The 16,310-nt window shown below is 34.3% G+C and overlaps 1 protein-coding gene across 1 annotated transcript; it reads left to right on the top strand.

Moving 5' to 3' along the window:
* The first annotated feature begins 11,942 nt into the window (after positions 1–11,942).
* On the top strand, positions 11,943–14,309 carry LOC109701699 (disintegrin and metalloproteinase domain-containing protein 21-like). The gene is made up of 2 exons (XM_020187210.2): positions 11,943–13,777; positions 14,075–14,309. The coding sequence occupies exons 1-2, from the start codon at positions 11,943–11,945 to the stop codon at positions 14,307–14,309; spliced, it is 2,070 nt and encodes a 689-aa protein (XP_020042799.2).
* Positions 14,310–16,310: the final 2,001 nt, after the last annotated feature.

The raw sequence follows: 16,310 nt of genomic DNA, 5'->3' as shown, positions 1-16,310 counted from the left end.
AAAGTAAGCAAAAGAATTAATCTTGATTAGATTGCAGATTTTGGTTAACAATGGTTGACCAAACAGTGGTTTTAGTCAACAGCCAGGCTCTAGGGATGACAGGTACAATGATAGGACCATGAAAAGGGAAAATATAGGAAGAAAAAACATTTGACACTTTCATAAATTTGACGAGTAAGTTTCAATTAGGAGTAGAAGTTATGGTTAGTTTTTAATATATTGGAGTTAGCGTGCTCATGTGTGATAATATAAAGTACTCAGTAATAAATTGATGAGAAAATATGGTTGGAGATTAACTGTATATATGAAAAAAGCACATAATTCTGGGTGCTGTATGGGTTATCTACTGGTTGAATAACACCATAAAGATATTTATTTAAAGATAGTTAGGACACTTAACAAAGAAAATAGAAGTAAATCAGCTGTCCAATTTTGTGTAATTTCTGCAGATTGAACTTGAATGTAAGAATAAGGAAGAGAGGTAAGTAATGTTATTGGGAGGTTGCAGACAGTTCAGTGGTTTTGAAGTGGCTTTGGTAATCAAAGAAAATTATAATTGAACATCTGGTTACATGTATTGCATCTGGGTATTCTGAGAATGGAAAGCTTCCCTCTGCTGTGGTTCACATCAATGAGGTGAAAGATTTATTTTTAACATTGAGTAGGAAAAAGGAGCTCTCCATACAGAAGTACGAATAGAGAGGAAAATGTTGCTCTTTTTCATGATAGAAAAATTCTAGAAGTGCAACAAAATGGAACTTTTAAAGAAAACAAACTAAAAAATGATAAAGATTGAAATGAAATGGGATCTGGCTACATGGAATGGTGGTTGCTGATAGTGGCAACTTCTATTTTACATCATGTAATATGTGAAAGGGCTTTTAACTGCTTGTTTTAGATACCTCATAGAAGAGTATATCCTTCTTTTTTAGTTTTTTTGACTAAAGTAGGAATTTTTAATCTCACTGCTTTAATAAACTCATTACTTCAGTTATCTTATGAAGGTTATGCTTCCAGCAGCTAAGTGAACACAAGAATTTCATATATAATGTTAACTGTAAATGTTACAGATGCGAAGTCTATCTTGGCCTAAAACACTTTGACTAAATGTATGCTTCAGGGGATTAAGTTGTTTAGGTCTGTATCATTTACTTATGGATTCTTAATAGGGAAACACAGTGTCTGCCTAGCATGTGGTTTTATTAATGTTTTATTCAAGTACAAAGAAGCAAGTCTTTGAAAATTTAATTTCTCTAACTATAGTACCAATTGTAGGTATCTCTGAGTACCACCTATTTCATTCCAATTCCAATATCCCCCTCCAACTTCCCTAAAGATTTTAATTTCACTAAACTATGGTATCCCTTACAAAAAATACAAATATTTTTAATCTAAAATGAACTCTTTGTATGTTGTACTTTGATAGGATTATATGACAACTGTACAAATAGTGATTTATTGCATGAAAGGGCACATTAAGGCCCAGGAGAAAAAATAATCAATGAAAGTAGTTTTCATATAATTCTCCTGATTAATATGAAAAAGGAATTTATGATTTGATAAAATAATACACAGGAAAAATTACTAATATTTTTCTAGGTCACTATGCATAACCATGATTCTTTCACCATAACTGATATTTGTTTACTTTTTTTATTAAGACATTTTTAAATATCCATTGCAGAAATGTTCACATATATACATATTTTTAGACCAGAGTGTAATGAGTCCATGTATCTTTAATTTAGTTTCAATAATTACCAATCAGTGACCAATTGCCATTCTTTTGCACACCAGAGTCTGACTCTGCCTAGCCAACAATAAAGGGCAAATGCAGTGCACTATATTGTCATGCCTTGAGTCAAATTCTGAAACGTTTTAAACAACACTCTGTTTTTTCTCCTCCACCTTGGCCTGCTCACACCAAAACCTCTGTCTCTGCACTTATTTTTGTTATTATTGATTGAATCCATCAAGAAACAGACCACCAAATGGTATTGCTATTTATAACCAACAGAGGGTGAGGATACAGACAGCAGTGACTCCACCACACACTCCTTTGCTGCTACCCTACTCTTCATAATGGCTGTGCGTGAGTGTCTGGAGCAGGTGAAGATCACTTTCATGCTAATCTATTTATGGCCATTTTTGTTCTTGTTTGGATGGCCCCAGATTAGGCACATCCAATCACACAGCCCTCCAGAAATGGTGATACCCTTAAGGTGTCTAGTAGAAGTATGACACCAAACTGGATCACTTATAGCCTGCTTTAGAGGGCAAGAGACACATTGTCCACATAAAGGCCAAGAAGATTTGTTTGTCCAGAGACCTCTCTGCATTCACCTACAATGACCAGGGTGTTCTGTTTAAGGACCAACCTTTTGTCCAGAATGACTGCTACTACCCTGGTTATGTGGAAGTGCACCTAGACTCCCTGATTACTCTAAGCACCTGTTTGTGTGGTTTTCAAGGAATGCTACATATAAATGATGTTGCTGATGAAATCAAACCCTAAAGATTTTCTGCTACATTTGAACACCTGATGTACGACACAACCAACATCCATTAGATGTGGATTAACAGAAGAAGAAATAGCACAGCAACTGAAGTTTCAAGAGAATGATAACATACTTTCAAGCAAAGTTATTACTTGGAATGGTGGATTCGCTGGTTATTTCTTGAACAAGCAATTGTAGAATATGGACAGTACATTTTTTTAGAGGGGAATAATATCTCTATTGTAGAGATGGATTTAGTGATAGTTCTTGTTATAGTAGATGAATTTTATAGCTCCATTGATCTTCATGTGGTTCTCATTACAATTGAGATCTGGCATGAAATAAACCCTTTTACAGAAAGTACAACACTTAATGGTAAAAATTTTTTTGAATAGAATAAAAGATCAGCATCAACACTGGTGTACCTCATGATATTGCACATCTTGCAATAAAATAAGATATTTATAAAAGATATGTTGGCAGTACATACTATCTATGAAAATGTAGCTTCCAAATTAACTGTGGATTGGAAAGTGTGATGGATGATGGTCCTGATAGACTGTCTTAGTTTAGTACAAGATTGACACATGCATTGGGTCATACTTTGAAGATGAATAATGATGATCCTAATACATATATGTGCAAGAGGCAAATGAATAATGAATGATAAAGTGTTGCCCACAGAGAAATTCAGCAAGTGCAGTTGCTATTCAACTTTTGGAATAATTTTCAAAAGGATCAGCTTGTGCAATTTACCAAAACCAGAACAAATCATCACAAAGAAGCTCTGCAGAAGTGATGTGGTTGACAATGAAGAGGTGTGATTGTGGCTCCTTAAAATTGTGTGCTAAAGATCCATGTTGTTTGGAAAACTACATTCTGAAACCTAGGGCTGTTTGTGCTTCTGGGCTTTATTGCAAAGATTGCCAGTTCATGCCATTAGGCACAGAACGTAGAGAACCAGGGAGCAAATGTGATTTGCCATAGTGGTGTAATGGAACTTTGTAGGAGTGTCCAGAATCTGTGTCTGTGGAGAATGGGGTCCCTTGCATGAACTTGAGCTTATGATTTGAAAGGAGATTTAATGACTGTGATGAGCAGTGTAGGAAAAATTTTGAAAAAAGAGCCAAGATTGCAAATCTGAGTTGCTACTTAGCAACTCATAACATAACATAAATGATAACATAAGTGATCATTTTGGTTATTGTGATATGGATGGTGTGAAATATGAAAGATGTAATCCCACAGATTTTTTTTGTGGTAGAGTTCATGTGAAGATGTACCACATATTCTCTTTTTTAGGAAAAAATAACACTGTGCATTCAACTCACACCAATTCTACTTGCTGAGGCACTGATTACCACTTCAGGATGATATTGATAAAAGTGAATGATGAAACAGAGTGTGGTCCAGGATGTATAAGCTTACAAATGATATTTGTCCCTGTTCCACTGTGAGAAGGATTTTATTGGCCTAACACTTGCAATAAGACAGATATTTGCAGCAATAAATATCACTGCCACTGCACCTATGGTTGGGCCCAACTCAACAGCCTGAAGAAGGCAGTAGAGGTAGTGTTGATAGTGGCTCACCACCCCAGATGACTGAGTTGTAGATTTATATATTTCTATTGGTTTGGCTTATTGATTTTTTGTTCTAGTTTGTTAATTTGGCTTTTTAATGAGCAGGACAAGTCACATAAAAATATTGAAACCACCTAACAGAGGAGCAAAATCTTGAAACTTCATCTAAGAAAGAAGAGCAAAACATAAAAACTTCATCTGAGAAAAAATAGAAAGATGAAATTTAATTAGAAAGATGATCAGAATGTTGAGACATATCTCAAGGAAGAGCAAAATGTCAAAACATAACCTGTGAAAGACAGAATGTTCAAATCTCACTAAGAATCAAGGGCAAAAGTTTACAGTCTCAGACAATAAACTCAATCCGAATGAAATTGACCATGCATTTGTTTTTAGTGTTCCAGCAGTGGGGAATGTCATGGTATATGTCAAAGACCAGGTACAGAACATCAAAGAAATATATTAGATTCATTATCTCAAATAGTATCCTACCAATAAAGATAATCCCTAGCATAGTCCTACTTTCCATTAACTTATTGAAGTGGTTAATTTCTAATTGAATTAATTTCTTTGTGTTTCCTGAGCAAAGCAGAGCTCATTAATGGTATGCCAGTGGTGGTGGTGTGGGTATGTTTTATTTTGCTGACATTTAATTACAATCCTTCTTTTTTTTACTTTGCTTTGTCACATGGAGACTTTTCTTCTTTGCCAGTCCCCCCTCGATTAGTTCTGCAGATTAGGGGATAAGCTGAAGATTGGAATTTATAATAGTGTTTAATGTAATTCCTTCTATCTCTTATGTAACTTTTAATATGTTTAGTATCCCCCTTTTGTCTGTTATGATATTGCTCTCATTACCTAACATTTCTATGTTCTATAATCACTCAAATAAATAGTTTTAAATGAACAGCTGAACATTACATTAACTAAGAAAAAATTTATTTTACTTTCAATTTTTTCTTCTTTGGTATTCTGTTTTAATGTGAATCCAAGATTCTGACATATCATTTTCCATCCTCCTGAAGACCTTCTTTTAATGTCCTTCATGGCAAGTCTGTTGTCAGCAAATGTCCAATTTTGGTTTAAAAATTGAATTACTTCTCCTTCATTTTTAAGGAAAATGACCAGGCTATAGAATTCTAAGTTAGCAGAATGCATTTTGTGTCTCACTTCTATAAAATTGACACTTCCTACCTTTTTGTTGACATCATTTCATGAGATGTTCCCTCCAATTCTTATCATGATTTTTTTGGGTGGGGGAGGGGGATTTGTGCATCTCACTTACCAACTATCTTCCAGTTTTCTACTTGTCTTTTTACCTCAATTTAAATATAATATTTTGTGCATTTGTATTCATTTATTATTCACTTATTTTGTGAACTTCCTGGCCTGTGGGCTAATTTTTGTCATTAATTTTTGGCTGATTTTAGGTAATTAGTACTTCTCTTATGCTTTTCCTCTACTATTTCCATTAAACATAACTTATTCTATGCATATTGTCTTAAATTTTCTTTTATATTTAGTATTTGAGGGGCCAGATACAATAGTAGATAACTAATTAATCAATGAAGAAATAAATTTACTAAGAACATAAATTGGATTGAAATATATTAATGGATAAAGCAAAAACTAAAGAACCACTCTTTGCAGTAGGTAGAAAAAAATCACTGCAAAATTAAGATAATGCTTTTTTAAAAACCCCAAATCAATAAATAAACATTTAAATCCCCTTAAGCCAGCAATCAAAAAATTTACAGACAAAGTTGAGGGCTTACTGTTAAGATTCACTATAGCTGATAAAATTAGGATAATCATCTATATTGAAATATAAACATCAGTGAGCCTAAGAAGGATGCTATTATCAAATTAAAAAATTTTTTGCTGTATTACTAATATTTTATAAATTAGTATCTCAATTGTTATATGAAAATATATGATTTGTAATAATTTTAGGTATGCCTGTAGATACTTGGAATTTTGTATTTACCTACACATATATGCATTTAAATTTCAGTTATAAAGTATTAAACATTATTAATATCTATAAACTATTGAAGAAAAAGTAAGAAATAAAAAAGCATAAAAAATTAAGGGTAATAAAACATGTAAAGAAGTGTCTGTCTACATGCCTTCAAAACTACATCTACATAATCTCTGGTGACCTTAAAACATATCCACATAGCCTTGCTTATCAGGAAAATCACTCCTATAATGTATTAACCAAGAGCAGAAGATCAAAGTATGAAGTGGTAGGATATGATATCTCCTTTTAACTAGATGTATCCTGTCTCTGGCTCATCAAACCATGAACTTTCAAACCAGGAAAGAAGGATAGCCATCCCTACTCCTGACTTAGAATGACTTCTGTATTTTTGTGAATATAAGGGGAAAAAAAACTATACTGAACACTATTTCCTACTTGAAAACAAGAGGATCTTATGGTGCACAGTCGACAGTTTAAATGGAAGAAATTGCACTTATATTTCCTTTCTTTCTATTTAGAGAAAGATTTATCTCTTCAGTGGAAGTCAGCATTGCAGATATCAGCTTAATCATCATATCAACAGAAATTTTCCTGCTTTTCCAAAAAATCTTTAAGAATTGTTAAAATATTATGAGAAATATATGAACACAGGCATATATGTTCATATGCCTAGAGAAAAAGACAAATACCAAACCTTCAAAATTTGATAGGTATGGTAAATTGTCCTGTTTTATACATGAATTCATTTAAAAAACACACATTTTTTTTCTCTCCATACTTTATGAAAAGAGTGTGACCAATTGTAAGTATCAAGTCAATAGGTTTGCATCAGAAAGGTAAAAGGTTATTCACTATATATCTTGGCTAAATCTTACTATTCTGCCTTTCTGTTCACAATTTCCTTTAATATCAAGCAAAGAAATAAACAAGTTTTTATCTCCTATATTGATTATTATTATTATTATTATCGGTCACTTTTCTCATTTTCAATATTCTGCAACAGAAAATAAGTGTTTCTGCCAAACAAAGCTTGTTTAATGGCATTTTAAGTATGAAATTTCCTACTTAGAAATTTTAAGTTCTTCCCTATTTAGCTCAAGAAGAAATAAATATTCAGGTCTTAACACCCATTGAACTCTTGCCTCACACTCTATGGGTAACAGTCTGTAAGGAGCTGTAGCATTCTCCTCATCACCTCCTTTGTAGGTTAGTCATTCTTCTTATCCACAAGGTTCTTCTGTCTGCAGTTTGTGGATACTTCATGAGGACTCATTCAGCAAAGGAAGTTCTCTCAAAGTTAAGCTCAGACCTTCCCACTCCATGAAGTTTTCTGCATCCACACTCTAGCTTTTTTAGCACCTATACATATTTCATTTAGTAATAACTTCAATCTCATTAATGTATATTTACCTGTGTTTTTGATTTATATACATATTATGCCAAATCTCTTTTTAAAAAAACAACACTTTTTTGTGGCATGTGAACATCAACTAAGAAAATATACCTACAAACTCTTTAAAAAGAGCCAAAGTTAGAAAGAAGCATAGCTACTTATTCTATAGAACTGAGAGACATTTTTTTATAAGGCAGATATGTCTAGAACTTAAACTAGAGACCATGGAAGGAGGGAATTTAGGTTTCTCTCTGTCACATGTCTCAAATAAAACTGTTTGTCTACATACAGAGGTGTCACAAACGATCCATGAATAGGGTTGTAACTAGAAAGACTGTGTGATCTAACAATACTCTCTTGGTAAGCGATTCAAGTTTATTTCTACAGGAAAGAAGCAGCCATATTTAAACATACCTAAATACACCCAAACACACATGCACACACACACAATATATGTATATATTCTTTACCAAGTATTCAGAACATTAGCAGGACACATCTCCTTTATAATTTTCTATAATACTTAAAAAAATTCCTTTGTAACTTATAATTTAAAAAATACTGAATTGGGCTATAAATAAGAGTGAGCAGAGAGATGATAATTACAATACATAGATTAGTGATATTGGTGAAATGATGGGGAAGAGAAAACAGCATTTATCAAAGATGATGTGTGACCATCTACTTAGAATTCTGTACTATCTTGGTGGCCTACAGATCATATTGAAGTTTGTGTTCTTTCATTAGTTTTTTCACTGTTCTCCTTGTGTGACATAATATAATGAGTGCAAGGACAGTTTGGCTAAAGAATTTTTTCAAGTTAGCTTTCTCATTACATGTTTCTGACAGATTTATAAGATGTAAATTTATTAGTAGTACGCAGAGTAATCCACTTCCATCACAATCAAATTTCACACCCCCTTACTTACAAACTGTTTTATCAGGAGAGACCTGGAAAATAGGTTATCATACCAGCATTTTACTCACAAGTTTGAGGTGTTTTCTTGAATGCTTTCTTCTGGTACTCTTGTTCCTTGGTAGACTCTTGGCATTTTGTGAAATAAACCTGCCTTCCCTTTACTTGAATAGTTTTCCCAAGTAACCAAAGCACTCTTCTCCTTTCAGCATTGACGGTGAAGTTCAGTCTGAAGTGAGATTCCTGCCACTTGTCTCTAAAGACAAAGAAACGCTAACAAAAATACCTTTTCTTTAGTAAGCAAGCATCAAATAAAGAAATCTAGACTTTACAATTGAAACTACCACTATTGAAATGTGTTAAGAATAATAACATAAACAAAGTCTTTGTTAGTTTTCAAGATGGGTTCGTGTTTATTGTTGGGAAGTTAAGACAATCAAAAAAATAATAAACAATGTGAATAATAAACTACATATTTAAAAAATATTAGAGTGTTTAAATTATGTATCCTTCCATGATTTTATCCTTCAGAGTGAATGATAAGGTACATTATTCTAACTTTGTGTGTTTCCCCCACTAAAGATCACCCCTAATTAGCTTGTGATATATTTTCCTAGATATATTGGAAATGTGTTGGAAGAGGGATAAAGCAGACAAAAGAATTTTTAATTTAGATTGGCTATAGATTTTGGCCAATAGTGGTTGAACTGACAGAGCCTTAGCCAGGGGCAATGATAGGAACATGAAATAGGGAAAACATGGGAAGAAAAATTAAGACCTTCATAACTTTGAATTTCAATTAGAAATGGAAGTTGTGGTAAATTTCTTAATATATGAGTTATTATGCTCTTGCAAAGGTACCAGTATAACATGTCAGAGTCATAAATTGATGGAAAAATATGGTTGAAGATAATTGTAAAGGTGAAAACACCACAATTCTAGGTGCTGTATGGGTTGATCCCTGGCTGAATAAGCACAGTAAGGATATGGATAAGACCATTGGCAGATAAGAAAGAAGTAAATTGTCTATCCAATTTTTTTGTGTTTTCTGCAGATTAATTGGGATCTCGGCATAAGAATAAGGAAGAAATGTAAGTAGTACTATTACAAGATGACACCGAGTTTAGTGATTTTTGAAGTGGCTTTGGTAATTTAAGAAAATTATTAATGAACATCTGGTTATGCATATTGCACCTGGGGGTTCTGAGAATGGAATGTTTCTCCTCTGCTGTGCTTCCCATCAATGCGGTGAAAAGTTTTATAACATTAAATAGGAATAAGGAGCTCTCCATACAGAAATGCGATTAGAGAAGAGAATGTAGTTGCTTTTAATCAAAGGAAGATGCCATAAGAGACAGAAAAATGTTTTTTTTACATAGAACAAGCCATAAAACACAGACTCAATATCAAAGAAAAAATAAGCTGGAATAGGTTCTAGGTCTAGAAGACAAGTTCTGAATGTGGCAACTTATTTTATGTACAGAGTGATATGGTTTTTCATTGCTTTGTTTTAGATACCTCATGAGAGATTACACTACTCTTTTGTTTTAAACTCAACTAGGAATTTTTCATCTCATTGAGTTAATAACTTCATTAGTTCATTTATTTGATGAAGCCTGTGTGTGCTTGCAATAACTAAAGGAAACATTTTAGATAAAATGTTGAATGCATGTTACGAATACATAGTCTATCTTGGCTTCAAACACTCTGATTACTGCCTGTAATTCCAGCTACTCAAGAAGCAGAAATCAGAGTATTCCCATGCGAGGCCAGCACAGGAAAAGTGAAATTTCAGCACAGCAGCAAGGCATGTCATTGCACTATGTGGGACATCTAAATAGGAGCATCACAGTCCAGGCATGTCAGGCATAAAATTGTAAGATCCTATTTGAAAAATTATGAAAGCAAGAAGGGGTCTGCCTAGAAAGCTTCAGGCTGAGTTCAAATGCCCCCAGTATTGTCAAAAGAAAAAGAATCAAAAACAAAATGAAAAAAAAAAAAAGGGTTCCAGTAACTCATGTCTGTAATCCTAGGTACTCAGGAGATGGAAATCAAGAGGGCTGTGGTTCAAGACCAGCCCAGGGAAATAGAATAGTTCATGAGACCCTACCATGAAAACTCCCAACCCCCAAAAAGGATGGTAGAGTGGCCCATGTGGTAGAGAGCTTGCTTAGCAAGCATAAGGCTCAGGGTTCAAACCCCACGTCCACAAAAATAATAAATAAAATAAAAAATAAAACCCTCTCTGCTTAAATGTATGTTCCAGATCATTAAGATGTTTAGATCTGTAAACTCACTTATGTTTTCCTAATAAGACAGCAGTATGTCTGGCTATTATGTGGTTTTATTACTGCTTTGATCAGGAATGAGTCATAATTGTCAACAAAATCTGTCCTAGTAGCAGATTTTTCATTTTCATATGTGTATTATTGAAACTTTTGGTATTTGTATATGGCACATATACAAATGTGCGTTTGTGTATGCAACTTTTTTATGAAGTAAATGTTTTTGAAAGATGATATCATAAGTGAGTTAGTTTATAATTCTCAAACTACCAGGATGGTTATGCAATTTGCCTTAGAACAATAATTTTAATTTTGCAAAGCTTTCTATCCCACTCCTGGGGTTAATCACATTCCTTTATATTTCTGAAGATGCTTAGTTTTCCTCTCAATATTATTCCATTACCACCTTTTACTTTCCAAGGTAGTTTCTGTCCAGAGTATGAAAATTTTTATTCTATACAGTAGAATCAAATATAATACCATCTCTTTGTGAAAAAAAGTAATCCTTTTCATTTGCAATATTGAAGTTACTTTCACTGAACTATGGCATTCTTTACAGGGTATTTGTATCACAGTAGGTACAAATATTTTTGAATTACTAGTTATGCTTTTCTACTTTGCAATTTTATAAGATTAGATGATAGTAAAAGTAATGATTATTATATGAAAGGACATAATAAACCATGAGAGCAAATAATACATGTAAGCATTTTTATATATTTCTTCTGATTAATGAGACAAAGTAATTTACATTTGAAATAAAAGAAGAGTTATTGATGATTTTCCAAGTCCAAGTATGTAAATCCAAATTCCCTCACGAAAACAAGGTATTTGTTTATGACTTCATTAAGATGTCCTTCTTTTAAATATTTACTGTGAAAATATTCACATATTTTGAACATATATTTTGGCCAAAGTATAACGAATCCATGTCTTTAATTTAGCTTCAGTAATTACCAATCTATGGCCAATCGCCATTCTTTTGCACACCAGAGTCTGACTCTGCCTAACCAATACTAAAGGGTGAATTCAGTGCACCATATTGCATCATGCCTTGAACTAAATCCTAATCTATGTTAAATAATATTCTATCTTTTCTCCTCCACCTTGGCCTGCTCACACCGAGACCTCTGTCTCTGTACTTCTTTTTGTTCTTCCTTTTAGTTGCTGTTCTTATTGATTGAATCTATCAGAAGACAGACCATTAAATGTCAGTGCTATCTACAACCCAGAGAGAGGATACAGACAGCAGTGACTCCTCTGCTCCCACACTCCTTCTCACAATGGCTGTGCATGTGTCCCTGGAGCAGGTGAAGATCACTCTCCTGCTACTCTACTTATGGCCATTTTTGTTCTTGTCTGGATGGCCCCACCAGGCTGGGTATGGTGAATCCCACAGCCCTCCAGAAGTGGTGATACCCTTGAGGGTCACTGAGAGAGGCATGAAGGCACCAAACTGGATCACTTACAGTCTTCATTTGGAGGGCAAGAGATACATTATTCACCTAAAGGCCAAGAAGTTTTTTGTGTACAGAGACCTCTCTGTGTTCACCTATAATGACCAGGGTGCTCTGCTTGAGGACCAACCTTTTGTTCAGAACGACTGCTACTACCATGGTTATGTGGAAGGAGACCCAGAATCCCTGGTTACTGTTAGCACTTGTTTGGGTGGCTTTCAAGGAATGCTACAGATAAATGGTGTTGCTTATGAAATCAAGCCCAAAAGGCTTTCTGCCACATTTGAACATCTGTTATACAAGATAGACAGCAAGGAGACACAATCAACATCCATTAGATGTGTATTAACAGAAGAAGAAATAGCACAGCAACTGAAGTTTCAAGAGAATGATAATTCTATTTTGATGCAAAATTCTAACATGGGATGGTGGGTTCACCGGTGGTTTCTTGAACTGGCAATCGTGGTTGATCATGGACGGTTTGTTTTTCGGGATAGTAACATCTCTGTTGTGGAGATGGATGTAGTCATGGCTGTCAACATAGTAGATGATCTTTATAACTCCCTTGATGTTGATGTAGCTCTCATTGCAATTGAGATCTGGAATACGGAAAACCCCTTTATCAAAAATAACCCACATGATATGATGGTAAGTTTTTGCACATGGAAGGAGACCAACTTTAATTCTCGTGTACATCATGATGTTGCACATATTATCATAAAACAAGACTATTGTACATCTGTTCTTACCGATTCATTTTATCTAGGAGTATGCAGTAATGATCGTAATTGTGGATTAGAGTGTGTTATGGATGATAGACTGGTTTTGTTTGTTTCACATTTGGCACATGAGCTTGGTCATACTTTGGGAATGAAGAATGATGAAAATACAACTTGTACATGTGGGGGAAATCAATGCATAATGAATGAAATGTTATTGCCTGCACAGGCATTCAGCAACTGCAGTTATAATCATTTTTTTGAAAATGTTCACAAATTAACTTGTTTGCGTGATTCACCAAAACCAGAGCGCATCATCACAAAGAAGCGCTGTGGGAATAGTGTGGTTGAAGATAAAGAGGAGTGTGATTGTGGCTCTGTAAAATTATGTGAAAAAGATCTATGTTGCTTGCAAAACTGTATTCTGAAACCTGGGACTGTTTGTGCTTCTGGGCTTTGTTGCAAAGACTGCCAGTTCATGCCAGTAGGCACAGTGTGTAGAGAATTGAACAGCGAATGTGATCTGCCAGAGTGGTGCAATGGAACGTCTGGTGCATGTCCAGAAGATGTGTACATAGAAGATGGGACCTCTTGCCTGGACAACGGCTTATGCTATGAGAAGAGATGTAATGACCTTAATGAACAGTGTAAGAAAATTTTTGGCACTGATGCTTCGAGCGCAAATCAGAGTTGCTACTTAGCAATGAACACCAAAGGTGACCGTTTTGGTCACTGTGGTATGGAAGGTGGTAACTATGTAAGATGTCAGCCTGAAGATGTTCTATGTGGGAGAGTTCAGTGTGATAATGTAATACTAATTCCCCTTTTGAGTGAACATAACACTGTGCATTGGACTCAGATCAATAATACCACTTGCTGGGGTACTGACTACCACTTTGGTATGACCATACCTGATATTGGTGAAGTAAAAGATGGGACACAGTGCGGTCCAGGACTTATGTGCTTGCACAGAAAGTGTGTTTCTATTCCACCATGGGAAGGAAATTGTTCTCCTGACACTTGCAATGATAGAGGTGTTTGCAACAATAAACATCACTGTCACTGCAATTATGGTTGGGATCCACCCTTCTGCCTGAATAAAGGCAATGGAGGTAGTATTGATAGTGGTCCATCACCAAAGAAAAAGAAATTTCCAGTTTACATTTTTATATTCATTTGGCTGATTGCTTTGCCTTTGTGTACCGGTTTGGTAATTTGGTTTTTGTATATCCAATCAAGTAAGGAAAAAGAGGAAATTACTGAAACTGCATCTGTGATAGAGGAGCAAGATTTTGAAACTTCACCTGTGAAAGAGGAGCAAAAGGTTGAAACTTCACCTGAGAAAGTGGAGCAAAAGGTTGAAACTTCACCTGTGAAAGAGGAGCAAAAGGTTGAAACTTCACCTGAGAAAGTGGAGCAAAAGGTTGAAACTTCACCTGTGAAAGAGGAGCAAAATGTTGAAATTTCAAAGTGAAAGAGGAGCAAAATGTTGAAACTTCACCTGTGAATGAGAAGAAAAATGTTGATACTTTAAGTAGAAGAAAGAACAGAATGTCAAAACGTGTCTCTAGAAAAAGTAATATCTGAACATCGACTGTGAAAGCAAGAACAGAGTGTTCAAATCTCACTCAGAAACAATAACAAAAATTTACAGGTTCAGATAATAAACTCAATCCAAATGAAATTTACAATGCATTTATTGGTGTTCTTACAATAGGAATTTCATGGTATATGTAGGACGTGAGGGACAAAATTTCAGAGATCTAGTACATTGAAGATCTCAAATATTACCATATCAATAAAGCTAATCCCTATCATATTCCCACTTTTTACTAATTCACAAAAATTGAGTGGTAGATTATTCATTGAATTAATATCTTTGTGTTTACTGAGATGTGCAAACTCATTGATAGTGTGGTATGGTGTGGTGTGTGTGTGTGTGTGTGTTTTAGTTTGATATCTTTCAGCTTCAATCCTCACCTTTTTTACTCTGCTTTGTCACATGGAGATTGGGAGCCTACAAATCACATTTTTCTTTTAACAGTCTCCCCTTTTAATTTCTGCCAATGTGTAAGCAAGTGAGAGAATTGCTTCAGAAACCTGAAGTAATTGTGTGAATGCTTTATATATCAATGTTGTCTCAGTGAGAGCCTTCACCTTGGTAGCAGCTATAGTTTTAAGTTTGAACCCTATTACTATTTTTAAAATGAAAGTTAAATTTAGCAAAAACCCTTTCATCTATTAGGCATTCCTTAGACCCCAAGAGAAGTTCAGAGATTTCCATCCAGTCAAGGTGTCAGATAGAAAAGGAAATGATGCACCAAAATAGTTTGATTGGTCATAGCTGGACATTTAGGCATAGAATTTGCCTTATACAGAGCAGTTGTTACCTGGAGTTTGGTTGGTTTTCAGCTGCTGTGATTGGTTTATACTCATCCATTTGTTACAGCAATATAATTTTAAATAATTTTACAGATTTGTTTCTATATTAACTGAGTTACAAATTTCCAACATAGATATTTAAAGTATGGCTTTATGCCAATTTTGATTTATCCCTATGTATAATTAGTACAGTCATTTCCCTTTATAAAGAGTTTAATGTGCTGCATTTTTTAAATACAAGGTGAAACATAAATATTACAAGGGAAATTCAGAAATAAACACAAGTTTTAAATTACTCTCTGTTCTAAGCAGCATGGGGAGAGGTTTCACCATTCTCGAGGATGAGAAGTATCCCTTTGCCCATGATATTTGTGCTTTGAAAACTACCTTCACATTACATTAGTGCCATAATAGCTGTCCTGATTATCAAAATGACTATCATGGTAAGGAAGTGATGTTTCCAATTACCAAAATTTTAAGAATAGCTTAATAAGGATGTATTCAGATTGGAGTAGAGAGACATATCCATGTAAATTCTATGTTGTTATATTATTTTGTTGTTTGTTTTGATCATGAATTTCTTATTCTGCCTAATTTATTAAATGTTTTCTAAGCATGTGTACATGTTTTGTTTGCTACTTAGTTCTAACTTGTCTGGTTTTAATTGTGAATTTTATTTAATGTAGCTATAGTTTGATTTTTACATTTTTGGTGGTTAAATTATGTTTCACAGTGCATGTTGTTGAATATACATTAAATAGCACTGCATTTTACATGTAAATTCAGGAACTTTTAACAGTGATTAATATCCTCCCTTTAACTGTTGTGCTATTGCTCTCAGTAACTTACATATCCATATTCTATAATCACCCAAGTATACACTTATTATTGTATCCAAAAGAACTAACTCTCTAATTGATAAAAGAAATCATGACTTGTTATTTTACTTCCTATTTTTCCTTCTTTGATATTCTTCCTGGTTTAATGTGGACCCAAGATTCTGCTCTCTGTCATTTTCAATCTCTCTGAAGACTTTTTAATGTTTCTTCGTGGTTGGTCTGTTGTCAATGAATGCCCTGAATTTTTGGTTTAA

Source organism: Castor canadensis, chromosome 14 (genome assembly GCF_047511655.1).
Source record: "Castor canadensis chromosome 14, mCasCan1.hap1v2, whole genome shotgun sequence".
Classification (NCBI taxonomy): domain Eukaryota; kingdom Metazoa; phylum Chordata; class Mammalia; order Rodentia; family Castoridae; genus Castor; species Castor canadensis.
This window is presented reverse-complemented; position numbering and strand designations above follow the sequence as displayed.

Bases quoted from the DNA above. Each gene is read 5' to 3' on its own strand.
- LOC109701699 (XM_020187210.2), top strand. From the start codon at position 11,943: ATGGCTGTGCATGTGTCCCTGGAGCAGGTGAAGATCACTCTCCTGCTA. The intron at 13,778-14,074 runs GTGCGGTCCAGG...TATCCAATCAAG, and splicing joins GAAGTAAAAGATGGGACACA to TAAGGAAAAAGAGGAAATTA.